General features: G+C 34.1%; 1 protein-coding gene across 2 annotated transcripts in view; it reads right to left on the reverse strand.

Moving 5' to 3' along the window:
• spg11 (SPG11 vesicle trafficking associated, spatacsin) overlaps positions 1 to 27,866 on the reverse strand; it is a 31,169-nt gene that overhangs the window by 1,237 nt on the left and 2,066 nt on the right. Inside the window, exons 3-40 of one of the 2 annotated variants that reach the window (XM_051883891.1) lie at positions 27,570 to 27,797; positions 27,287 to 27,473; positions 25,966 to 26,103; positions 25,495 to 25,868; positions 24,155 to 24,300; positions 23,787 to 23,919; positions 22,001 to 22,156; positions 21,752 to 21,930; positions 21,121 to 21,297; positions 20,532 to 20,603; positions 20,224 to 20,351; positions 19,428 to 19,603; positions 18,677 to 18,878; positions 18,392 to 18,601; positions 17,192 to 17,298; positions 16,875 to 17,020; positions 16,626 to 16,790; positions 16,125 to 16,191; positions 15,853 to 16,018; positions 14,267 to 14,475; positions 13,155 to 13,263; positions 12,412 to 12,571; positions 11,254 to 11,526; positions 10,978 to 11,178; positions 10,672 to 10,779; positions 10,417 to 10,585; positions 9,119 to 9,333; positions 8,748 to 8,897; positions 7,227 to 7,764; positions 5,041 to 5,186; positions 4,699 to 4,903; positions 4,484 to 4,621; positions 3,295 to 3,428; positions 3,111 to 3,218; positions 2,658 to 2,826; positions 2,468 to 2,544; positions 676 to 831; positions 244 to 395 (exon numbers count right to left, since the gene is read on the reverse strand). In XM_051883891.1, the coding sequence (XP_051739851.1) occupies positions 244 to 395; positions 676 to 831; positions 2,468 to 2,544; positions 2,658 to 2,826; positions 3,111 to 3,218; positions 3,295 to 3,428; positions 4,484 to 4,621; positions 4,699 to 4,903; positions 5,041 to 5,186; positions 7,227 to 7,764; positions 8,748 to 8,897; positions 9,119 to 9,333; positions 10,417 to 10,585; positions 10,672 to 10,779; positions 10,978 to 11,178; positions 11,254 to 11,526; positions 12,412 to 12,571; positions 13,155 to 13,263; positions 14,267 to 14,475; positions 15,853 to 16,018; positions 16,125 to 16,191; positions 16,626 to 16,790; positions 16,875 to 17,020; positions 17,192 to 17,298; positions 18,392 to 18,601; positions 18,677 to 18,878; positions 19,428 to 19,603; positions 20,224 to 20,351; positions 20,532 to 20,603; positions 21,121 to 21,297; positions 21,752 to 21,930; positions 22,001 to 22,156; positions 23,787 to 23,919; positions 24,155 to 24,300; positions 25,495 to 25,868; positions 25,966 to 26,103; positions 27,287 to 27,473; positions 27,570 to 27,797 (6,574 nt within the window). The remainder of the gene's footprint in view (positions 1 to 243; positions 396 to 675; positions 832 to 2,467; positions 2,545 to 2,657; positions 2,827 to 3,110; positions 3,219 to 3,294; positions 3,429 to 4,483; positions 4,622 to 4,698; positions 4,904 to 5,040; positions 5,187 to 7,226; positions 7,765 to 8,747; positions 8,898 to 9,118; positions 9,334 to 10,416; positions 10,586 to 10,671; positions 10,780 to 10,977; positions 11,179 to 11,253; positions 11,527 to 12,411; positions 12,572 to 13,154; positions 13,264 to 14,266; positions 14,476 to 15,852; positions 16,019 to 16,124; positions 16,192 to 16,625; positions 16,791 to 16,874; positions 17,021 to 17,191; positions 17,299 to 18,391; positions 18,602 to 18,676; positions 18,879 to 19,427; positions 19,604 to 20,223; positions 20,352 to 20,531; positions 20,604 to 21,120; positions 21,298 to 21,751; positions 21,931 to 22,000; positions 22,157 to 23,786; positions 23,920 to 24,154; positions 24,301 to 25,494; positions 25,869 to 25,965; positions 26,104 to 27,286; positions 27,474 to 27,569; positions 27,798 to 27,866) is intronic. The other variant, XM_051883892.1, reaches the window with a different exon arrangement.

The raw sequence follows: 27,866 nt of genomic DNA on the forward strand, positions 1-27,866 counted from the left end.
CTAATATTTGAGATAGTTTTTTGACTAATAAAAAAAAACAAAAAAACAAAATCACAATATATTGTATTTAGATGATACAATAATATAAAATAATAATTATTTAATGTATTATTTTATAACTTTTATTTTATTTAATTTACAAATATTTGACTGTAAAATGACACCAGTGACCGATTACAATCAGGTATTCCAGAAACTGGCTAATAAACCGTTCTTTCCGTAACTAAACTGAATTCAGCCTACTTCTTGGAAATGTCCTCGAACAGGCCGGCGCTCAGCGATCTGTGGCGTTTAAACTCCTCCAGGTAGTTGAATTCTCCGTTCAGGATGACCTTCTGATAGAGGATCTTGGCCCAGTCCGGGCTGTAGTCGTACGCTTCGGCCAACACAAACGCCTGTGACACACACAATGAGTTCACAGATCACTGAATCACAATAAATCACGGTCCCGCTGCTCCTAAATGTCACATGACACTGTTCTCCAGTCTTAAAGCAACACTTCACACAACAACCAACATTCTGTCACAAATGAAGCTTGTTTCCATCACAGAATAAAACAATAAAAAAGGTAATTGCAACATAATTGCAACAGAAGTTCAGAAGAATCATTTCAAGTGTGCAGCAGGAACTCAATCCTGAGCTCAGAGTGTTTCCATATTAGTAATGCGGTGAAACCTGGTAACAGCGCGGTAAAGACACGATGGTGCTCTGGATGTCTGACGGAGGCAGGTTGATGACGCGCTGCTCCTGTCCGTGATTCAGGAAGTGCAGCTGGAGCGTCACCAGTTTGGCCAGTTTCACACACTTCACGGCCTGACGCACACACGAGTCCTGAAATCACACACATTAAACAACACTTTCTTCAATAGCTATTTTTTTCAAATGTAATACTAAAGTGCCCCATTATGTTATTTTCTAATGTTGTTTCGGATCTCCTACATCAGGTTTACATTCATCTAGAGTCAAAAACACTTTCTCATAATATCCACTGCAGCATCAGCTCTTTTCTCTCAGTGTCTGAAACGGTTCGTTTGGAGATTCGGTCTCTCTAAACCCCGCCTTTCTGAGAGCTGCTCTGCTCTAATTGGTCAGATGGTCCAGTTTTCTCTGATTGGTCGACCGCTTACAGCACGTGTCTGAAACCAAACACTCATTATCGTATCTGAATTTCAACTTATATACACAGTGATGCGAACAGTAACGATGGCGTCGGTTTTACCGTATCAATCACTTTGGCAGCAGAAAACAGCGTCTTCTCGACATGAACAACACGAACCAAACTCTTCCAGTCTCAGATACAACTACAGTGATTGAGGGCGGGGCAAAGAGACGCTGATCAGCCAATGAAGAGCAGAGGCGGACATTATGCAAATGAGTTCAAAACCTACGTAGGTTCAGCAGGAAGTGAGACAGAATTACTGACGACACGTTTCATAATAAGGGCACTTTAAAAGTGTGATTTCTAGACCTGGAAAAGCCACATAAAAGTAATATAATTTTATAACTTCATCGGCATTTTTGTACATTTTATGAATATAATTTTTTCTAGTTTAGAGCTCTAAAATACTTTATCAGGTAGAAATTTGAGTAAAAAAAATATTTTTTTAATTCTTAAACTCATTAAATCATGAACAACTGGAAAAATTTGCTTGTTAATAATTTAATGTCATGCCATGTCTATTGTCAAGGTGTGAAAAAAGTTAAAATGCCACAAAATATATAGAGAAAAGAATAAACAAACATAAAGAGAAGTTAATAAATAAATAATATATGAATAGAAATAAATATGAAGAGAAATTAAGTAAATAAATAAAAGATGAAGAGAAATAAATAAACAATCATAAAGGAGAAATTAATAAATAAATAAAAAAACGAAGAAAGGAATAAAATATGAAGAAACAAACATGAAGAGAAATTAATAAATTATATATGAAGAGAAATAAATAAGCAAATAAAATATGAAGACAAATAAATAAAGAGAAATTAATAAATAAATAAAAAATTAAGACAAATAAATATGGAGAGAATAAAAAATGATGAAAGAGAAATAAATAAGATATGAAGAAAAATAATCAAAGAGAAATGAATAAAAAATATTGAGAAATAAATATGAAGAGAAATCAATACATAAATAAAATGAGAAATAAATATGAACAAATTAATAAACAATCTCAAAATAAAATTAATAAATAAAAAATGAAAAAAATAAATATGAAGAGAAATAAATAAAATATGAAAAAACAAAGAAATTAATAAATAAGTAAAATATGAAGAGAAAAATAAAAATGAAGACATAATAAATATGAAGAACAAACAAACAAAAAATTAAAATCTGTTAAAAAAAAAAAATACAAAAAGTTTATATTTCATTTAAAAAAAATCTAAACGTGACTCTGGCCTCTGTTCATGAAGCATCCTCTCATTGGGGAGCACAGATCAGAGCAGCATGTTTAGTGAAGTGAAAGACCTTTGAGTAGCTCTCAGCGGCGTCTTTCAGGAGCGTCAGGACCTTCATCAGAGCGCTCTTCAGGTCTGCAGTGATCACTGCGCTCACAAAACACAGACATTCACAAATCAAATGATCACAGTAACATCCATGTCATTAAAATGAGCAATAAAGTCTTAAACTTCTTTCTTTGCATGTGTTAATCTCTGACCCCACGGCTGCGACTCGATGATTTTGAGTTGCGTTCGCGCCGCTGCCTCGTGGTTTTCTCCGATCTCTCGGCACATGCTGAAGCACAGAGCCACCATGTTGTGTTTCTCGCTGTCGCCCGGCAAACAGCGCTTGATGTAGTCCAACAGAGCTGTCTTCAGACGCACGTTCTGGAACACACACACACACACATATTTAAGTTGTGTGTATTATATTTGGGTGTGAGCAAAAACACGCCATTTTTGTGTGTGTCCCTTTAAATGCAAATGAGCTGCTGCTCCCGGCCCCCTTTCCAGAAGAGGGCGGAGCTTTAACAGCTCGCGCTTCGGTCGCTCAACAACAATAAAGCTGGAGAATCTCACGCAGCCAAAATGACGATGGTGTTCAGCCTTACATTGTTCAAACCGCACGTACATTTACATCATGAAACTCAATGACACATTCAATCTCTCACCGACTCGACTTTCTTCCTCAGCAGCATCTCGAAGCGATGGTTCTGATGCAGCAGGTCAAAGATGTAGGTCATGTCGTTGTACCTGCCGATGCCTGTGAGGAGACGCACCTGTGGAGACACACCAGGTGAACCAGCGCTCACAGACTCACTGGTCAATGAATGATTCAGATGTCGATGAACTCACCAGGAGCCCGTAGCCATCGCCGTGAGCCAGGTGTGTGTGACTCAGGTGTCGGGCCGCCTGCAGGACCCTCACGATGCCCTCCATGTTACAGGTCAGACTGAAGCAGTCGTGAGCCAGAATCAACATCTCCACAGCTGCAGACGCAGAGAAGAAGACAATTCTGCTCACATTCATGCGCTTTAACGGATATGGATATTTATATTGCCAAAGCATTTGCAGCTTATACATACAGTGTGACTAGAATATAAACTAATTAAAATAAAATAATACATAAACAGGCAAAGGGATTCATTTTAAAGAAACTAATCAAAAATGGGAAGAGAAAACTAATTATACTACATTAAAAATCAAGTCAAATTACATGTTGGTACATTACAGAATAAAATAATAATAATTAAATTAAATAAGTAATAATATAATAGAATAATATACAAAAAAAATCAAAACTAATCAAAAATGGGAAGAGAAAACTAATACTACAGAAAAAAACAATTTAAATAAGACAAAATAATAAAATAACAAATAAATAAATCTTTAAAAACAAAATTTAATTACATGACAGTACATTACAGAATAAAATAAGTTAAATTAATAATTAATAATAATTAAATTAAAAATAAAATAATATAAAACAAACAAAATAAATAAATAAATCTAATTACATGACAGTACATTATGAAATAAAAAAAATAAGTTAAATAATAAAACAAAATAAAATATAAAAACAAACAACATAAACAAACTAATAAATAAATAAATAAAGCTACTTAAAATCTAAACTAATCAAAAATGGGAAGAGAAAACTAATACTACAGTAAAAACAATTTAAATAAGACAAAATAATATAAAATAAACAAATAAATAAATAATCAGTAAAAATAAAATCAAAATTACATGACAGTACATTACAGAATAAAATAAAAAATAAAAATAAGACAAAATAATAATACAATATAAATCAAACAACATAAATAAATAAATAAATAAATTAGTAAAATCAAAATCAAATTACATGGCAGTACATAACAGAATGAAAAAAAAAAATCAATAAAAACACTAAATAATAAAATAATATAACACAAACAAATATCATAAAATAACAAAATCGGGCATAGAAAACTGATCTTTTAGAATGAAGAAGGGTTTTTTCAGCACTAGAGCATTATGGGTAGCAGTGGTTTGTACTCACTGCAGCTGAGCTCTGACAGCGGGACCGTCGGGATGCTGTCCAGCAGTTCGACGCCCACCAGGTTGGGATCTCCACACAGTTTGGCCAGCTGCAGGAACGCCTCTCTCCCGTCCGCCGGGCCGAACATCAGCCGCTGTCCTGAACGCAGACATGACAGCGGTTACACAGTGAAACGACTGACATAAACCCTTTAGAAGATGAAGATGATTTCTCACCGGTTTCTCCCTCCTGAGATGAGGCGAGTAAACCCTCCATCACAGCGGTGGAGATGAGCCGGGCGACGGTGTCGGGCTGCAGGCCCTGAACGCTGATGAACGCCTGCGCTTTCTTATAGCGGTCGGACTGCTGCGAGAGCAGAACCTTCCTCAGCACCGCCTCGGGCTCCTCAGACGAGATCTCAGCGTACGAGCACTGAAGCTCCTGCAAACACACACACACATTTAACACTGTCAGCATGAGCGGATACACTAGCGCTCAAAAGATGGGAATAATTAAGACTATTCCAGACTTCTGCTCAGTAGTGCAGTGTTTACAGATGAACGCGTGTTTCGTCTCACCTTCGAGAGCTCGTAGAGGCTCAGCACTTGTTTACAGTAACTCTTGCCGTTGCAGCACTGATCCACTAGCTGTTTGAGCTGAACCAGGACCTGATCGTCAGGTGACGGCAAAACCACAAATGACGACAGACTGCTCATGCTGGGCGCTTTAGACAGAAGAGATGATTGATTACAAAACCACAGAGAGAAAAGCTTGTGAAACTTCAAGAGTATGATGCTCTAATAAGCATAAAAATACATAAAACACACAAATTACGATGTGAAATGTTTGCTTTTTAATATTATTATGAACCATTTTCTATAGATTATTTTCAGTATTTAATAAAAATGTGATTAAAATAATAGTTAGCCATTAGCATGTGGCTAAGCTAACGACTCAATGCTGTAATAAGCTCAAAAACACATAAAAACAAAGAATTACTGGGTGAAATGTTTGCTTTGGAACATTATTGAACAATTTTCTATTGATTCTTTTCAGAATTTAATAAAAATGTGAATAAAATAACAGTTAGCCATTAGCATGTGGCTAAGCCAACGACTCAATGCTGTAATAAGCTCAAAAATACATATAAACAAAGAATTACAGGGTGAAATGTTTGCTTTGGAACATTATTGAACAATTTTCTATTGATTCTTTTCAGAATTTAATAAAAATGTGAATAAAATAACAGTTAGCCATTAGCATGTGGCTAAGCTGACGACTCAATACTCTAATAAGCAAAAAAACAAAAAACAAAACAAAACTTAAAAACAAAGAATTACAGGGTGAAATGTTTGGAATATTTTGGAATACTTTGGAATATTACTCAACAATTTTCTATTGATTCTTTTCAGTATTTAATAAAAATGTGATTAAAATAATAGTTAGCCATTAGCATGTGGCTAAGCTAACGACTCAATGCTGTAATAAGCTCAAAAACACATAAAAACAAAGAATTACTGGGTGAAATGTTTGCTTTGGAACATTATTGAACAATTTTCTATTGATTCTTTTCAGAATTTAATAAAAATGTGAATAAAATAACAGTTAGCCATTAGCATGTGGCTAAGCCAACGACTCAATGCTGTAATAAGCTCAAAAATACATATAAACAAAGAATTACAGGGTGAAATGTTTGCTTTGGAACATTATTGAACAATTTTCTATTGATTCTTTTCAGAATTTAATAAAAATGTGAATAAAATAACAGTTAGCCATTAGCATGTGGCTAAGCTGACGACTCAATACTCTAATAAGCAAAAAAACAAAAAACAAAACAAAACTTAAAAACAAAGAATTACAGGGTGAAATGTTTGGAATATTTTGGAATACTTTGGAATATTACTCAACAATTTTCTATTGATTCTTTTCAGTATTTAATAAAAATGTGATTAAAATAATAGTTATCCATTAGCATGTGGCTAAGCTAACAACTCAATGCTGTAATAAGCTCAAAAATACATATAAACAAAGAATTACAGGGTGAAATGTTTGCTTTGGAATATAACTCAACAATTTTCTATAGATTCTTTTCAGTATTTAGTAAAAATGAGAATAAAATAATAGTTAGCCATTAGCATGTGGCTAAGCTAATGACTCAGTAATCTAATAAGCAAAAAAAAAAAAACTCTGATAAGTATAAAAATAGATAAAATACGTAAAATTACAGAGTGAAATATTTGCTTTGTAATCAGTTGGAACAATTTTCTGTGGATTAATTTTAAGACTGTATAAAATGTGATTAAAATTAAATGTTTGCCATTAGCATGTTGCTAAGCTAACACTTCAACACAAAAATACATTAAAAACCAAAGAATTACTAGGTGAAATGTTTGTAACAAGTGGGTATAATTTTTCTGTGGATTCATTTTACGACTGAATAAAATGTGATTAAAATAACAGTTATCCATTAGCATTTTTTGCTAAGTTAATGACTCAATACTCTAATAAGCATAAAAATTAATAAAATACATGAAATTACTGGGTGAAATGTTTGCTTTGTAATCAGTTGTAACAATTTTCTGTGGATTAATTTTAGGACTGGATAAAATGTGATTAAAATAAATGTTTGCCATTAGCATGTTGCTAAGCTAACACTTCAACATTTTCAACGTTTGCAGCCTGACAAATCATTTTAGTGTTGGGAATGTGCATGTGACATCTTAACATGCTAAAGTAATCATAAAAACAGATGAAAATGACTCACATGATGGCAAACTGCGTCGAGTTTCTCCATCAGGACTGTGAAGTTCAGGCTGCAGCTCGCCACACGCTAAACCACGGCACCTCAGAACCAGCCACAGGTCTCTGTGAAACGAGCCGAAGTACCGACACACGCGGCTGGCTTCGTTCACGCTGCCCTCATTCAGCAGCTGTGCGATCAGAACATCCAGCGCCGCGCGCTCATCCTCCGACAGCACGCATGTGTCTTCAGACGCCAGGAGCCCGTCTAGGCTCAAATGCGCCGGGTCGCTCAGAGCCGACATTTTGGAGAAGGAGAACTCTTTGAGGAGATTTTCGAAGGAGTCTTCGGAGAGGGCAGAGGGCGCGAACAAACTCTGGCGCTCCAGAGCCGTGTGGAGAACCATTCGCTGGATTCGACACTCCCACTGCCGCTTCTCCAGCTGGCCGAGACGCAGGACGGGCAGAGGAGCCTCACAGCGGGACAACCAGTGACCCGCCAGACCCAGCAAGAGACAGCGTTCCTGAAGCTGAACCAGCTCTGAATCCGACTGTATCGGCTCCTGACCGGGACAAAAACAGATTCATGTGAGAAACAATGGGAAAGCAACAATTTGTGATTAAAAACATCAAACATCAGTGTCAACTAAAACTAAAATGATTAAAAATCATTAAAAAAATTAAAAAATAAACAAAAATAAAAGCTAATTCAAAATATTAATAAATGCAAAATGTATTAAAATGTATAGAAATATGAATAATAAATAGTAAAACAACACTGAACATGTTAATTGAAATAAAGCTAAGATAAAAAAAAAAAATGTAAATTAGAAATGTTGCATTGGCAACTAAATTAAATAAAACTAAGTACAAAAATGACTAAAACTAAAACTGAAATAAAAAGCTATATAGGACATAAAAAAAAAAAATACAAAAAAATCATAAAATTACTATACAATTAAAACTGAAAATATAAAAGCTTATTCAAAATATCAATAAATGCAAAATGTATTAAATGTATTTACATGTATTAAAATATTAATAAATAATAGTACATAAATAATACGTTCATTGAAATAGGCTAAAATAAAATATAAATATTAGATAAACCGCAAACGTAAAAAAACAAATTAAAATGATAAAAAAAATATATATATAAAAATATATTATAATATAAAAAAAATATATAATATGAAAAAGCTAAAGAGAACATTAAAAAAAAAAAAAAATAAATGTAAAAAGCACATAACAAAATTACTATAAAATGAAAGCTAAAAACAAAATAAAAGCTAATTCAAAATATTATTATATTAAAAATGTATTACATTAATTTAAATTTATAAAAATTATGAATAAATAATAGTATATAAATAATATCACTGAACGCATAGATACCTGCAAAAACAAAAAAGTGATCTGCAAAAATGTTTATAATATAATATAATATACTTTTAGGAACACTTTAGCAAGGTGGACAGTCAATATGAATTGGAAAAGAGCAATAAAATGGCAAGTAAGAGATCGAGACGTAATCATGGAGCGTCACCTCAGCCTGAGACAGGAAGAACTGACAGGCCGCCTCTGGTTGGACCTGATCCGTCTTGAGCTGTTCGTGACACCGTCTCCAGAAGGCCATCCGCGTCTCCTGCCGCTCCCACTGACGCTTGAGCTTGTGAGTGCACAGATCTCGCCGGAGCTTCAGACGGACACAGATGTGTGGAAGTTACAGCGTAAAGACGCATCACAATTAGGTCAAAGCAGCCGTCCTCTACGTTTTATCACTAGCTTTATCACTATTCTTCATAAAATGTGTATAACATGAATTATGCACACTTTATGATCAATCTCTGAACAGACTTGCTCAAATCTCCAAAAACAGGGTTACACATGACTTCTGATGCCGTGATGGTCACTCACCTCGTTTATGATCAGGCAGTCGATGGGCAGCTCGGCTATCTGCGCAACCCTCCGCGCCTCTGTGAAGAGCCCGAGCTCCTGCAGCTCGTCCATCATCCTCCTGCTCTCCCTCTGCAGGCCAGAGCTGGAATAATCCTCCAGCAGACACGCTGACAGCGGCACGGGAGTGTCGGCCAACACCTGACTCAACTGACTCAGCTTCTTAAAGTCAGGACCTGCAGCAAATGATATTACACTACCACTCAAGAGTCTGGAGGAGTTACGATTGTTAATGTTTGTGAAAGAAGATGTCTCTTCTGCTCAATAAATTACATTTGACTATATATTCACATAGAAAACAGCTATTTTAAACTGGAATAATATTTCATGATATTACTGTTTTTACTGTATTATTACTCAAATAAATGCAGCCCTGGTGAACAAAAGTATAGAAGCTCATTTCCACCACTTCTCACAATTCTGACTTTTTTCCCTCACAATTGTGAGTTTATCTCTCAATTCTGAGAGAAAAAAACCCTAAATTGTAAGATATAAACTCAAAATTCTCACAAATCTGATTTTTTTTTAAAGCAAAAAATTTATATTTCAAAATTCTAGGGAAAAAAAAAAAAAAAAAAAAAAAAATCAGAATTGCAAAAAAAAGTCAGAATTGTGAGAAAAAACTTAATTCATAAGCTTGCAAATTGTAAATTATAAACTGTGAGAAAAAAAAAAAATCAATTGCGAGAAAAGTCAGAAAAAAGTAAAAAAAAAAAAAAAAAAAAACTTGCAAATTATAAACTCAGAATTGCAAGAAAAAAGGTCAGAATTGCAAGGAAATAAGTCAGAAAAAAGTCAAAAAACTTGCAAGTTATAAACCCAGAATTGCAAATTAGAAACTCAGAAATGTGAGAAAAAAGTCAGAATTGTGAGAAAAAGACAGAAAAGTAAAAAAAAAAAAAAATTGCAATTTGTAAACTTGCAAATTATAAACTCAGAATTGTGAGAAAAAAAGTCTGAATTGTGAGATAAAAATGTAAATATTGTGTGGCAGAAACAAGCTTCCATACATACAAGACTTCTTCCAAAAACATTTTAAAAATCTTCTGGTATGTTTATACGACAACAATGTACTAAAAACGAAAACGTTTTTCTTAAAAACGCTGTATTCTGCTGCCAGGCCAGTAGATGGCGATGTCAACAAAAAAGTCCTTTTCCTTTTTTAGTTGAAAACGGTGTCATGTAAGCACCCCCTTTATTCCAAACGTGATTATATAAACCCTTGTAACTGTGGTTTAGTGCCAGAAAGCCCCTCTGACCGTTGGATTTGAGCAGCCGCTCCATGTCCACCAGCAGCTGCAGCAGACGCCGCAGCTCGTACTGAGTTCTGCTCTGCTTCAGGAGCGTCAGCAGCAGAACCGACGCCTGAGACTCCACCCACTGGACCGGCAGAACGTCTGAACTCAACACCACACTGCTGCTCCGCAACTACACACACCATCACAACACAACAAGAGTTACAGGAAAACCAGCAATTCAGGAGAAAGAGACCTGAGTGAGACGTGTGAGATTACATTGAGCAGACACTTCTGGAACTCCAGCAGCTTGTCTTTGGCTCGCTGATAGTCTTTGTAGTCGGAGCAGAATTCATACATGTTCAGCATGTAAATGAGCGGCGACTCCTGCCACACAGAGAACAAACAGAGATTAAACACAGAATTAATACTTTTATTCAGCAGGGATGCATTAAACTGATCAAAAGTGACAGCAAAGATGTTTTTTATAATATAAACTCGAGTAATGTCTTCATATTGTTCTGTTTTGCACTTCAGTTTAAGACTGTGGCTCAGACGGTCTCATCCAATCAGAGCGTCTCTTACCCTCTGAAACAGCTGGAAGCCACGAATCAGAGGCCTGATCTTTCTCCTGCACAGGAGGATCTTCCACAAGATGGAGAGATCATGGAGGTTCCACACGTGATGGGCGGGGCTCTCGTTGATGTGGGCGGTGGCCTCCTGAGTGACATCATCATCCACAGACGTCAGGATCCACACGCAGAGGCACTGAAGCAGCTCTGGGCCCTGTCAATCAAAACACACACGCGTCTCAGACTTCAGCAGAAGTTCATCTTTCAGAGTTTATCGTCGAGTACGAACCTGGTGACAGGCCGCCAGCACGGACAGAGGAGGACAGCGCTGACGGACGGCTTCGGACAGCAGGAACCTCCAGGGACTGGGCTTCTCCTGGCTCTGCAGCAGCACCTGGAACAGCTCTCTGGGGGGTTCGGAGCTCTCGTCTCGGGGAAGAGCGCTCAACATGCGCCCCTGATCCTCCGCAGTCTGATGGGAGTTTGTCAGATGAAGATCTTGGAACGCCAGGGAAATGTGGGACTGCAAAGCTGGACTGAACCCGGAAGCCAGAGATCTCACCTGGACAAACCCCACAAACATATACAAAAATAAAAGCTTCAGTTAATCCCATTATATTCCCATTACAACATTTTTTAATCTTTTCCCCATATTTTAATATAATAAAAAGGCAATTTAATACCATTAAAATTATTTTAATCTTTTTTCCATATTTAATAAAAACAAACAAACAAAGAAACAGGATAAAAAAAAAAAAAAAACATTTTAATCCCATTAAAAACTTTTTATCTTAAAAATGATTTTTTTTATCCTATTAATATTTTTAATAATCTTTTTTTCATATTTTAATCAAATAAAAAAATTACAATCCCATTAAAATGTCTTAATCTTTTTCCATATACAAAAACAGGGAAAAATCATTTAATCCTATTCAATTGTTTTAATAATCTTTTTTCATATTTTAATAAAAAAAAAAAAAAAAAAAAAGTAAAAACACTACAATCCCACTAAAAATTTATATTTTTTCAAATTTAATAGAAAAAAAACAAACAAAATTTAATACCATTTAATACTATTGTTTTTAATCTTTTGTCAATATTTTAATAAAAACAGTGAAAAACATTTTAACCCATTTAATTTTTTTTATATTTTAATAAAATACAAAAACAAGTAAAAACATTTCAATCCCATTAAAAATGTTGTAATATTTTTTCCATATTTTAATAAAATAGTAAGAAACAAAATAAAAAACATTTTAATCCCATTAAAAAGTTAAATCTTTTTTTTTTACCATATTTTGATCAAATAAAACAAACCAAACAAACCCCATTAAACAATCTTTTTTAATGATAAAAAAATGAATTTAAAAAAAGGTAAAACAGAAAAAAGGCAACAGCCTGTGATCAAATAAACAGCCAATCACAAGACAGACATGAGCAGACGCACCTGCTGGGGTGGGTAACGGTGCAGCTGTACAAACAACAGGAAGTTGAGCCACTGTCCGTCACGAGCGCAGTCCTGTGGGTAGGCGGGGCTTAGAGGAAGAGCGTGGAGGTGGCAGAACTGGACAGGAAGTGCCCACTCCTGCGCCGCCTCGAACGACGAGCTGATGTCCAAGAAAATAGAAATATTAGATGAAAAACCTGAACCAAAATTAGAAATGCTGGCTTGGCAACTAAGAGAAATAAAATAAGTTTAAGTTCTAATGAGTTAAGTAGTACAAAATTATTAAAACTGGAGAAATGTTTTTTTTTTTTTTAAATATTATAATATTATAACAAATAGAAATATTAAAAATAATACAAAAAAACTAATAAAAAAGACAAAAAGCACAACGAAATTACCTATTCTAAAAATTAAAAAATTCAAACTAAAAATATATAAAAATAAATTGCTAACAGACAAATTTAAAATACTTTTATTAAAACTTAGTGTACTTGTTTACTACATGGACATGTAAATAAAATGATTATTTTATTATGTTTAAAATGTAACTTCCAACTGAGAATGAATATTGATTTGGGATGTGATGGAAATTACATTTACTCATGATGATTCAGAGGAAAAAAATGACTTCAACTAATAGTATTCAATTATTAAAATAACTAGTGCGGGTGTGAAAAGCATGAGAGTTTAACTCTAAAGGTCCTGATATGCAGCTTTTTCACACTTTGTTCACCAACACTGACCGACTGATGCCTTTCTTCTCCAGACCGTCTCTGACTGCCGCCTCCAGATGAACCAGCAGCTCCTGAGCCGTCGCTTTCTCAGCCGTCACCAGCTTACTCGCCTTTTCCACTGGAACACACAGAGAGAGATAAAATTAATATAATGTTGGTAAAATGTTGGCTTGACAAAGCCTTCTCTGAAAGTTTGATAGTTTTATAAGCTTCCTAGCATGTTTTATCATGTTTAGCACTATCATTATTTAGCATCTTGCTAGCATGTTTGTAGCATGTTTTAATAGATTGCTATGTTTTAGTATGTTGTTAGTATGCTTTAACACATTGTTAACATGTTTTAACATGTTACAAGCATTTTAGTAAAGTTGCTAGCATGAATTAACATGTTTACTAGCATGTCTTACTAAATTACTAACATGTTTCTAACATGTTTCTAACATGTTTTAACACTTTGCTAGCATTTTTTAACACACAGCTACTAAGCTTTAGTATGTTGCTAGTAATACTTTAACATGTTGCTAACATGTTTTATCATGTTACTATCATGTTTTACTACATTGATAGCATGAATTGGCATGTTACAACATTTTTTTAGCATGTTGTTAACATGAATTTTGTTACTAGCATGTCTTTCCAAATAACTAACATGTTGCTAGCATGTTGTTTTAACACTTTTCTAACAAGTTTTATCACATTGCTAGTATGTTTTAACATTTTGTTAATATGCTTTAATATGTTGGTAACATGTTTTAGAATGTTTTAACATGTTGCTAGCATGATTTAGAATGTTGCTATGTTTTAGCATTGTTGTTAGCATGTTTTAACACATTGCTAGTATGTTTTAATATGTTGCTAGCAAGAAATTAACATTTTTCTAGCATGTTTTAACACTTTCCTAGTATGTTTTAACACTTTGCTAGCATGTTTTAACATGTTGCCTTGACATAAAACATGTTGAAGTAGTAATATGACTAAACCTGTAATAAAAACAAATCAAAGGTAAATAGAAAAATTAAAAAACAAAAACACATAATAAAATAATTAAAAGGAAATCTGAAAATCATTGAAAAGCACATGTGATTGAGTTTAAATGCAGGAAGAGACGGGTTCTCACTCACCGAGCGTCTGTCTGAGTGAAGCTCCGGCTCCGTCCTCGCAGGACTGAGTCCAGAGTTTGAGGATGAGGTTCAGCGCTCGCAGATCCACCCTGAGTTTGAGGCTACACACTCCCATGAGCTCACAGAAACACACGCACGCCGCGGACACACACGCGCTGCTGAAGCTCAACAGGCCGAGAGAGTACGCTTGATCCGCAGCCAGAGTCAACCTGAACAAAGACACAAATCACAGAATTATGAGGATATTAGATAAAAATATATCTAAATATTTAGCTATCCAACTATTTAGAATAATGTTGGCTTGACATGCTAGCCATATGCTAGAAACATGTTAATTTATTCTAACAATGTGCTAAAACATGTTAGGATCATGTTAGCAATGTGCAAAATCATGCTAGCATGCTAGAAATATGTTATCATGCTAAATTATGTTAACGACATGTTAAATCACACTAGGAACATGTTAAAACATGCTAGCAATGTGCTAAATCATGTTAGCAAACATTCTAATACATGTGTTAAATCATGCTAAAAATATGCTAACAATGTGCTAATACATGTTAACATGTTAACAACTTAATCATGGTATCAACATGCTTAAACATGCTAGCAATGTGCTAAATCATGTTAAAACACGTTAAACATGCTAGCAATGTGCTAGATCATGCTAAGAACATGTTAAAACATGCTAGCAATGTGTTAAATCATGCTAGAAACATACTAGCAACAAATGCTAAATCATGCTTAGAACATGTTAAAACATGTTAGCAATGTGCTAAATCATGCTAGCAACATTCTAATTCATGTTAGCAATGTATTAAATCATTGTAGCAACATGCTTAAACGTGCTAACAATGTGCTAAATCATGCTAACATGCTAGAAATATGTTAACATGCTAATTCATGCCAACAACGTGCTAGATCATGCTAGAAACATACTAGCAACGTTAGGAACATGTTTAATACAGGATATCAATGTGCTAATTCAAGCTAGAAACATGCTTGAAATGTGCCAAATCATGTTAGGAACATGTTAAATCATACTAGCAATGTGCTAATTCATGTTAGAAACATGCCTGCTAAACAATGCTAAAACATGCAAGCAACATAGTAATTTGGGAAGGCATGGAAGTAAACATGCTAGCAACATGCTAAAAATGCTTGTAACATGCTAATTCATGTTAACAACTCATTAAAACATGCTAACAATGTGTCAAAATATACTAGCAACTTGTTAAAACGTTAATAATGCATTAGAACATGTTTACAACATTTAACTGATTTTGAGTAAAATCCTCAAATTTCAGTCTTCTCAAAGTTATTTCAAACTTTCAGGCTTTTCAAGCCTTTTTTTTTAAACCAACATCAAAGTTTATCATCAATCTTTACTCATCTAGTTGTTTTACATTTTTACATGTATTATATTTAATATTTTTACATTTGAATCTTGAATCAAATGTAATTGTTAGTTCTTGTTAACAAACTAATGTTAACAAATGGAACAAGTGTTAATAATAACTAATATTAACAACTAATATTAACAAATTTTAAAGTGATATCAGTGTGTAATGGTGTGTTTTGCTCACTGTAGCTTCACATTACTGCAGTTGACAAAATGCTGCGTGAGAAAAACCCCGAAGGCGAACGCCGGCCGGCCGTGGCGCAGATAATACAGGAAGTCCAGATTCTCAACGACGGCGAATTTACTGACCAGGTGAGGGCTGGAGAAATGGGGCAGCTCGCTGGACGTTTCTGGAAGACATCAGAAAATCCATCAATTAGTGAATAAAATCTCTTTGCTCCTCAGTCCCAGGAAATAATGATCTTTTCTGCAACAATGGCACAATTTTCCGCCTACCAGTGCTGCCCACGGCGTTGGCCGACTGCCATCCGAACAGTCTGGAGGGATCCAACGGATGCAAAGACTGCAGAAGGAAAACCACACACACACACAGTTATATCTGATCCTCGAATCACTCCATCAGCAGGAAGGTGTTTGGCTTTCTTTCCCCCAGAACATCCTATTAAAATCTGCATCGTCAAGCAGTTCGGCCATCTTTAAACTTCGTCACAATATCACACCATACAGGATTGATCTGCTTTGTGTTATTTACATGTTTTTGCACTCATATCTGACTTCAATCCTGGTAAATAAATCATCTGATCGTTTGGTTTGAGCTCATCAAGTTCAAAATAAAAAGAGAATATATATATATATATATATATATATATATATATATATATATATATATATATATATATATATATATATATATATACACATATATGACATATGTCTAATTAAGATTAAATACAGAAAAATAACAAAACACTTGAGTGTGTCGAAGTGAAGCAGCACCTGCATGAGGTGGTAGAGGTACGTGTCGCAGGCGGCGGTCCCGCGGGGGCCGCTCTGAGGGAACAGGGCCGTTCTGAGTTTGGGATAAGCGCTCAGGGCCATTCTCAGCAGCTGAGGGTCCACTCTGCTCAGCGGGTCCTGACCTCGCTCTCCCTCTCGCACGGCCTGCAAACGGGACAAACGCAAAGGACATTCAGAAGAGGAACTGACTGGAAAACAGTGAGGGACTGAAGCAGAACGGACGTTTACCTGGTCGATGCCGCCCGGTCTGAACATGATGGTGGACAGGGCGAGCAGACTGTGACCTTCCAGCAACATGCTGCTGATGCTGGCCTGACTGCCGGGCAGAAGAACCTGAGCCGCCGTCAGACTGGCCTCGAACACACGCTCGGGGTCTGAAAGACAACACAGACAAACACGTTTCCCACTGAGACATTAAAAGCCTTATTTCACAAACCTATAAGAAACAATCCCTAAATCCTTCAAATGTCTTGAGAGAGACCGACGGACAGCTATTTTATGGTTTTAGAGAAGGGTTTGTACACGTCAAATGAAAACACTCGCACCTTTAAGGTCTCTGGTGATTTTCTGCAGTTTCAGCATCATCTCGAACCAGGGGAAACTCTCAAACAGGTTCCTGTCGGTCAGAACCGGGCAGTTCTCAGGAGTTAACCTGAACGACAGAGAGAAAGAGAGCCGAAGCGAAAAATACATGACTTCTGAATGCTCTACTGATAAACATCTCACACACAGACACAATTCATTAAAAAAAAAAACTATATATTAGTATATAATATTATTAATATTTGTTAATACTTAATATACTAATTTTAATTAATTTGTTATATATGTTGTTGTGTAATATTTATTATAGTGTGCAAATACGCATTATAATTTGTTCACTTTTCAAGAAATATTTATTAATATGTAATTTATTAATTTTATGCAATTCATTTTATATGCATTTATATATATATATATATATATATATATTTATTAGATATTTATAAAAATAAATTTACACAAAATGTTCACAATTTTTTAGATTATATATATATATATATATATATATATATATATATATATATATATATATATATATAAAAGAGTGTGTATATATATATTTATTACACACACTCTTATAATATATATATATATATATATATATATATATATATAATATTTATATATTTTTTAATTTCAATAAATATTCATTAAATTGTAATTTATTAATTTTATGCAATTAATTTTATTTAATTTACATTTTTATTTTTTTAGATATTTATAAAATTTCCATTACATTTTTTAAATACTTTTTTAAATGTTACATACAGACACACATATTTCTTAATACTTAATATATTAATTTTATTTATAATAATTTATTTAATAATAATAATAATAATAATAATAATAATAATATATTTATTTATATATGCATACCCTAAACTGTATATATTTCTTAATACTTATTAACATTTAATATATTTAATTGTTATATGTTCATTTTATATATTTTGGGTAATTTTTGGAATTAATTTCCAGAATTAATATAATTTCTTTACATTTAAAAAAAAATATTTCTTAATACATAATTTATTAATTTTATGCAATTCATTTTATATACATTTTGTAAATAATTTTTTACATATTATATTTATAATTATGTATATGAATACACACACACACAGACAGATACACACACACACACACACATATATACATATATATATATATACTTTGATTTTTAACGTCACATGACTCACCTGTAGTGCTCCAGGTAGCAGTAGAGCAGGTACTGCAGGCTGTTTTCCAGACAGTGGAGGACGAAGCGCTGGTGAAACTCTTGACCCTGTGACGCCTGAAACTGTGGGACGGGAGGGTCATTCCCATGCTGCATCACTCCTCCGGCTTGACCCAGTCTCCACAGCAACTGCTCAAAGTCCTCCATCTCCGCCTGCACAAACAGCCCCTGTCTGAACACAAACACTCACATCAGTTCTGTGAGGTTAAAGCCTGCTGGATTAGTTTGTGTTTGTGTCGGCTCTGACCGGGCGAGCAGATCCAGGACTCGATCGCGCAGGTATTCTCCACAGCGGCTGCTGCCGTTGATGATGTGCGGTGTGAGCGCCGGCCAGCAGGGGGCAGCGCCGCTCTCTTTGGCCGAACCGCAGACCCATGCCGTGACCCGGACACAATCGTGCAGTGAGGTGAGATACGACCACAAAACAGCAGCATCCCACGAACCCTGAGCTGAAACAACAAAAGAAGCAAATCATCATATCAAAAGAAAGATTGCTTCATGAAAATTAGAATTTTGAGGGGAAATTGTCATGAAAATAATGTAAAATGTTTTTTATTATTTTTTCTTTAGATTTTAAGGGGGAAATAAGATCAATTTTTTAAATAAGATCAGGCTTCAATTTTTTTTGTCTTTACAGATTTTAAATTCACTGTAAACCACTCAAAAATAATTTAATCAAATTAAGTATTTAGCACTTTCTTTTACTTTCAAGTTCACAGAACTGATATATTTTAAGTAAACTGAACTGTTTCATTGTTTTGAGTTTTATGAACCACAACATAAAAATCTGCCAGTCCTTCTTACTTAAAATTTGAATTTCTTAACTTAAAAATTGAGGCTACTGATTGCCTCAAACTTTTTGAGTTTTGTAAACATATTCGGGCTTACAGTGTTGATCAAAAATTGTCCGATAAATACCATCTCTACTAAGAACGTAATATTTGACTTTATTTTAACGGTGTAATCATTAAAACAGCGGTGGGACGTGTTCCACTCACTGGACGGCTGCAGTCGGGACAGAAGGATGGCGTTCTGTGTCTCTCTGTCCCAGTATCTGACCCAGTCCAGACGCACGGGATTCAGTACAGACCCGGAAGACGACGCCTCTGGTTCCTGCAGGATCTCTTCCAGAAGTCTTTTGCTGTCGGGATCAGACCGGGTCATCTGCAGAACCCTGGACACACAATTCTCACTTTTAGTCTTTAAAAAAAGCTTCATTTGCTATATGCAAAATGTAACTTATTATTTCTTGAGGTGAAATATGACCTGAATATGCTTATGATCTTACCAGAATAAAAGCTTGACAAATTAATGACATAAAATCTGATTGTTGATAATTAAATTTAACCTGCCCAATTTTAAATTCTACTTTTTTTCCTTTACAAAATTCTCACTTTTTGTTTTTACAGTGAAAAAAGGCAGCAGACGGTTCAATAGATGTAAGAAAGAACAACAAATCACAATTGAGTATGCAAATACACACATAAAAGAGGACCAATCGCAATATGATAATGTCATCGCTTCAGAGTTTAAATGCAGAACAAATCAAAAACAGACAGAATGAGAATTTGTGGAGTAAATTGTCATGAAAATAGTACAAAAAAGCTGAATTTGCTAGCTTAAAGACATCTAATTCATGTCAACACATGCCACGCTTTGAAAATAATGCCCTAGTGCTCAAACTGAGCTCAAGTTTTCCTGTCCACCCTCTTCTAAACATCATTTCCTGTGTTACTGTATCAATTAAAGAGGGCAGAATTGGCCAGAAACAACATTTGAAAAAGAAACACTCACCTGCCGGTGTCCAGACGGGAGGAGCATCTCGTCGCCGGTGTCGAACACAAGCTCTCGATTGTCTGAATGAACTCCACCTGCTCAAACTCTTCACGAGAGAGGGAATTCTGCTTCTGCAGCTCCTCCACCTGGTAATCACAGCAAAAATACATAATTAAAACAGCAAATATCATCCCTAAAATGACATTGACGACCATAAAAATGAATAAATTCACACATTCGACCAGTGCGAGTTTAGTTTGTAAAAATCCTTCAAATAAAACACTGGCAGCTGTTTCAACTCTTGCCCATATATTGTGTATTCTCACCATGAAGGCCCTTAGATCCCGATCGGCAGTGAAAACGCAGATGCTGTGAAGCTGTTCCTTCACATTAAAGCCCTAAAAACACAGTCAGTCAGTCCTGCTTTATATTAAACTGTATAAAATCAACATCTGGGGTCAGTAAGATATATCTAAATACTTTTATTAAGCAAGGACGCATTAAATTGATCAAAAATTACAGTAAATTCAGCAAATAATTCTGAAAAATATAATGCGTCACGGTTTCCACACATATATAAACTGTTTTCAACACTGATAATAATCATAAATGTTTCTTGAGCAGCAAATCAGCATATCAGAATGATTTCTGAAGGATCATGTGACACTGAAGACTGGAGTAATGATGCTGAAAATTCAGCTTTGATCACAGGAATAAATTACATTTTACTATATATTCACTTAGAAAACAGATGTTTTAAATCATAATAATATTTCAGAATTTTTACTGTATTTTTGATCAAATAAATACAGCTTTGGAGAGCAGAAGAGACTTCTTCTTTCACAAACATTAAACAATCGTACCGACCCCCGTATACAGTATTTCAGCTGTTTGTTTGATCAGGGTCATGTGTACCATGTTAGTCAGCAGTGTTTTCGCCTGCGTCAGGTCTCTGTGAGTGAGACAGGTGAAGGCGAGTCTCAATCCCGTCTTCCTGATGTCCTCCAGACTGCATCCGACAGAGCCGCGTCTGCGCAGAAAAGCCTGCGCGTGTGGGATCTGTCTGCTCAATACAGCGCGCTGCACAACATCCTGAAACACACAAGGAACAAAACTAGTTCTGACTGCCTTTTCCAGCCATGCGATATTCTGATAAAACACGGAAACATTTCACAATTTGTATCACTCCGCTTATTTCTGCCGGATCTACACTGGCAGTATTTCTCAATGGTGGAGGAGCAAACTCACTATTATTTAACAAATACTACTGTTATTGTGTCACAAAATGTAGTTTTAAGAGTTTTTAGGTGAGAATGTAATCATTTAGACCTCAAATATTTAATTTAAAAACAGCGCCTATTTGAAAATGTGTTTAGACGCTTTCGGAGATGTGAGCTCCAGGCCTTCGTGAATTTCGGCACTTATGTAGATGTAAATAAAAATAAATTGGTGAAAGCAGCTGCAGCAAAACACAAACATGTCTGCCAGGATGCAGGTGCTTTCGACCACAAGGCACGGCTCGTGTCTAGTGTTTTTGTTGACTGACCTCATCAGACAGCGACTGCCACTCCTTGTCAGTGCCGACGGTGGGCGCTGGAGCGCGAGGACACACGGAGACCTGCGTTTCACCTCCATCTGTCCAGGGGAACTTCTTCATGAATCCACGCAGATCAGAGATGTAGCCGTCTAAGATCTGCACACACTCCTGCAGGTTGACGTCCAGCTCTACACACATCACAGCCTGTCAGTTTCAGTTTCACGTCACAGAATAAGAGCTCAACTCTCTGTGTTTTACCGTGTGCGCTGGTGAGGAGGACTTTGGTTTGCGTGTTGAGGAAGGTTAGCGTGATGCTCAGCAGCTGTTCACAGAACTGTTGACTTTGGGCTTCTGTGTGTGTGTCCCGTATGGCAGAACGCAGCAGATCCAGCGCTGGACACAGAGCCTGAACATCTGAAACACACACACACACACACACACACACACGGTCAGAAGCGTGGAATAATTATGACTTTTTAATGTTTGTGAAAGAGTCTCTTCTGCTCACCAAGGCTGCATTTATTTGATCAAACAGTGTAAAAACAGTGAAATATTATTATAATAAAAAAAAATATTATTATTATTAAAATAGTTTTTAAAACAGTTTTCTATTTGAATGTATTGTAAAGTGTAATTTATTCCTGTGATCAAAGCTGAATTTTCAGCATCATTACTCCAGTCTTCAGTGTCACATGATCCTTCAGAAATCATTCTAATATGATGATTTGCTGCTCAAGAAACATTTATGATTATTATTAATGTTGAAAAGATACATTAATTAAATAATAATACATAATTATAAACATACATAAAATGAAATAGTCAATTAATTATATTAAAAATAATTAGATTTTAAAATGTTTCTATATATACACATTTCTCAAAATATTTTAGTGTTTTATTTTATTTTATTTTATAATTTCTATTTTACGTTTAAAAGTGAATGTCATTACAGTAAAACAGTAATTGTTTTTGTATTTCAAAATAAAAATACATATATTTATATATACACTGTAAATTATACAGTATATATGATAAAAATTACATATATATAATAGATTTTTTAATATAATACCTTAAATAAAATATTTATTATATATAATTAATATATAATAATTATATATTTACTATTTAATAACACTGTTTTTATATAGATTAAAATATATTCATTTATATTTGTAAATACAATTGTATTATATTTAATATAAAAAATTAAAATAAAATTATAATATAACAATATATATTATATTATTATATTATATAAATATTATACTGTATATTACACTATATATGATAAAAAATTACATATATAATACTATATAATAGATTTAATAAAAAATATGTATATTATTAATATATAATTATACATTTACTATATAAACACTTACATATATTTTCTAAACTGTTTTTATATAGATTAAAATATATTTATTTATATTTATAAATATAATTGTATTATATTTAATATAAAAATAATAAAATTAAAAATTATTAGTAAATTATCTAATATAAATATTATACTGTATATATGATAAAAAATTGCATATATATTATTATATAATAGATTTTGTAATATAATTAAATAAAATATGTATTATATATTATTAATAACTATTTACTATCACACACATACATATATTTTCTAAACTATTTTTATATAGATTAAAATATATTTATATTTGTAAACAATTGCATATAAATTATATTATAATACATAATATTATATTATTATTCTATAATATACTATAAATATTATATAATAGATATATTTAAAAGGATCTGTTACAAGTTTAAAGTTTTTTTTTTTGCTTTTTTGTGACCGAAATGTGACCAGGACATATTTCATATTTCATGAGGTCATCCATTGAGGTCATGAGCTAAAATAGAGGCACATTAAAGACGCTCTCCAGCTTCACATTTACGAAGTTTCTCCTGCCCTTCAATAACCAGCAGATCTGAGAGAAGACTTCTTAAGAGCATTAATTGAGCTGCGGGTGGAGAAGGTCGTTAGCGATCAGAGGATCTCATTAAAGCGGGTTCTTACTCCTCAGCTGTGTCTGGGTCGAGACGGCCGGTGTTTGATCGGGCAGAACAAACCCAGACGTGGGGCTCAGGATGTTCTCCTTACTCTTCAGAAAGAAATCGACCGTATCCAGCTGATGGTTCTTGAGGCCAGCCTGAAAGAACAAAAACATTCTCATATTCATATAGAGTAACTGACATTTCTGACACAATGTAGCCAAGTTTGAGTCGAGGTTGTGTGAACCAGGACTGAACGGGTTTCAGGGAGTTCAGAAACACTGACACTGATATAGAGAAGAACTCCCGCTGGAGGAACTTTTTCTTGCTCATTACACACTAAAGAAAGATGAGCATGGGAAAAAGCATCATAGGTCCTCTGAGTTTGTGTACCTGTAGGGCATGTATGGGTATTGAACAGCGTCCCCAGGCGTTCAGATGGCAGAGCGAATCGACCGTTCCAGCCGTGCCAAAAACCATCAGCCTGTTCAGCAGTTCCTCCTGCGTCACACTGAACAGAACCACGGACAGACCCGACGCTAAAACACACACATTATGGTCATCATTCAGTAACGTAACATGGTAATACAGTCAGTGTACCATGGTACCATCACCGTATCAAATCTTATTTATATACCAGCTGAATGACCAGTTCATATTTCACATAATCGTAAGCAAAAAGAATTTATATTTTGCATAAAGAAAATTAAGCCATATTAATAATTTCCATTAATTTTTCAGTGGTGTTTTTTTTTAATATAAATTACAATACAAAAAAGTCATACAAAGGCAGTACATAATATTAATAATGCTGTAAAAATGCTTAAATAAATAAATGATTAAATAAAAAAGCTTGAATAGGAAAGGAAATAATTATTTAAATAAATACTTAAATGCGTAAGTTAATAAAAATGCTAATATACATGCAAAGTGCTTTAATAGATAAATAAATGTTTAAATAAATATTTACATAAATGATTATGTTTAAATAAATGCTTAAATATTTAAATAAATGCCTAAATAAATTAATGAATTCTTAAATAAATATTTAAATATTTAAATAAATACTTATTTTAAATGTTTAAATAAATGCTTAAATAAAAAAGCTTTAATAAATGCATAAATAAATGCTAAAAGAAATAATTAATGAAATAATTATTTAAATAAATTCTAAATGCACAAGTTAATAAAAATGCTTATATACATACAAGATACTTTAATAGATAAATAAATGTTTAAATAAATATTTACATAAATGATTATGTTTAAATAAATGCTTATATGTTTAAATAAATGCCTAAATAATGAATTCTTAAATACATAAGTTTAATTGTATGAATAAATAATTACTGTAAATGTTTAAATAAATGCTTAAATAAAAAAAGCTTAAATAAATGCTAAAATAAATAATGAAATAATCATTTAAATAAATTCTTATATGCATAAATTAATAAAAATGCTTACATACTGTACATACAAAATGCTTTAATAAATTAATTAATTTCCATCAGTTTAATGAGACTTTTTGGGGGTAAAATGTTCTAATAAAAATCGATGGTCCTAATATAGGCTTAATTGTCTTGAATTCTGTGTTAAAGTGTAACCTAGCCATGTTCTTTACCATCTAATGAAATCGACGATCAACATTCTAGCCAGTGCATTAGAAATAAAACAGGTAATATTTTGCTATGTGTCATAAGGTCAGAGGTCAGATAGCTGTGAACGCGTCTCACCCTTCAGTAACAGACACAGGTGTTCGTCAGCAGATCTCTGGACGGGTACGGCAGGAGCGTCTGACCTCTGGTACGTGACGCTTTGACCTTCCAGATCCCAGTAGGCCAGAACCGTGTTTGCGTTCGCAGGGGAAACAAACGTAACCAGTGCGGAGAACTCGGATACGTTCAGCCCTGCTGCCGTGGCTCCCTCCGGCACGTTAAAAGACGTCACGGCGCCCCCTGGCTTCACGGAGGGCTGGGAGAGTTTGGCAGTGGCGGCCGCCCGACGGCACTCGACGTGCGGGAAGTCTCTGTACCAGGGTGACCTGCGTCCCGGCCGGTCCGGACCTTTAGATCGGCTGTACAGCAAGGACAAACGTGCCTCCCATGACCTGAAGACATTGGAAAACGTAGCCCAGAGTGAGAGTGTTGCATTACGGTAGAAATCGAAAACAACTAGGTCAGCGATCTTGTTGATTTATTGAGTACCTGTCCGTTTGAAATGGTTTGTCCAGTACCGTCAGGCTGTGGGCGGAGCTTACGAGGCTGTCCTGATCCCATGATTCAGTGGGCCTGAGAAATGGCTGATTAGGGGGAGCGCGACAACACAAGTGATCTGGATACATCCTGAAATCCACAAATAAACCATATTTGTTTTATAAATTATTAATAGCAGTATTAATTGATACTACATAATAATATATAATAATAAAAATAATGATAATAATAATAATATTATAATAAAGTATACAGCTGCAATTAAATGTAATTATATATATATATATATATATATATATATATAATAAATTCATACATATATCCAAGATTATTATTAGGTATATAGTGTTGTATAATAATAATATTATTATTATTATTATTATTATTATTATAAAGCATACAGCTGCAATTAAATGTAATTTTTTTTTTAATATATATATATATATATATATATTTATATATATAAAATAAATTCATACATATAACCAAGATTATTATTATTACATTTATAAAATATATTAAGTATATAGTACTGTATAATATTATTTTATAAATTATTAATAGCAGTATTTAATGATACATAATAATATATAATAAAATATTATTATTATTATTATTATTATTATATATTATATTATTATGTATAATTATTAATTATTGCTATATTACACATATTATTATTATTATTATAAAGCATACAGCTGCAATTAAATGTAATTTTATATATATAATAAATTCATACATTTATCCAAGATTATTATTATTACATTTATAAAATATATAAAGTATATAGTGCTGTATAATATTATCTGTATAATATTAATTTTATAAATTATTAATAGCAGTATTTAATAATAATAATATAAAGCATACAGCTGCGATTAAATGTAATTTGTAATATATATATATATATCCAAAATTAGGTATATAGTACTATATAATATTAATATTATTATTATTATTATTATAAAGCATACAGCTGCAATTAAATGTAATTTTATATATATAAAAATTTCATACATTTATCCAAGATTAGTATTATTACATTTATAAAATATATTAAGTATATAGTGCTGTATAATATTAATATTATCTGTATAATATTCATTTTATAAATTATTAATAGCAGTATTTAATATGCAATTATGTTATATATATATATATATATATATATATATATATATAAAAAATACTATAAATTTATTAATGTAATACTAATAATCCTAGATGAAAAAAAAATCCCCAAAATATTATAATGTCCACTTTCAAATGAAACCAAAAGGTGCAGCCCGTTATCATCACATGTGCGCACCGGAAGTAGTCGTTGAGGTCGACGGCGAGGGCCTGGTTCTGCCGGGTGACGGTCACTGCCGTACTGAGATCCTGTGAGATCTGGAACAGACAGAAGGACGTGACGGCTGGAGAAACATCTGCTGTGCCGCAGTACGAGGGAAAGTCCACCGTAGCCATGAGCTTCCCATCAGTGCTGTCAAACACGTCTGACACACAGCGTCAAGGAAAACACGCAGTAACGGAGGGTGTTTCAACTCAAAATCAATTGAATTGTACTAAAAACAGGCTGTGGTGAAGGATACATGTGAGTCCAGTACTGAGCAGAAGGAACAGCGTTCCCCGACAGAGCCGCTGATCCACACAGACGTCCTCCGTCAGGAGCGCTGACTCGAGCCGGCAGCAGGACAGCGTGTCCAGACGTGAGCTCTCGTCCGTCCAGCGCAGCTGCAGCAGGACACACGTGTTCACCAGCAGCACACAGCGTCCGTCAGTGAAGCACAGCGGCCGCACCGTCCTCAGCTCACACACGTCTGTCATGAGAAGGGTTGATGATCACAGAAGCAGGGTTTAATGTGACCTGTGACGGTGTGGTTGTTCAC

The sequence above is a fragment of the Ctenopharyngodon idella genome, chromosome 24 (assembly GCF_019924925.1).
Source record: "Ctenopharyngodon idella isolate HZGC_01 chromosome 24, HZGC01, whole genome shotgun sequence".
Classification (NCBI taxonomy): domain Eukaryota; kingdom Metazoa; phylum Chordata; class Actinopteri; order Cypriniformes; family Xenocyprididae; genus Ctenopharyngodon; species Ctenopharyngodon idella.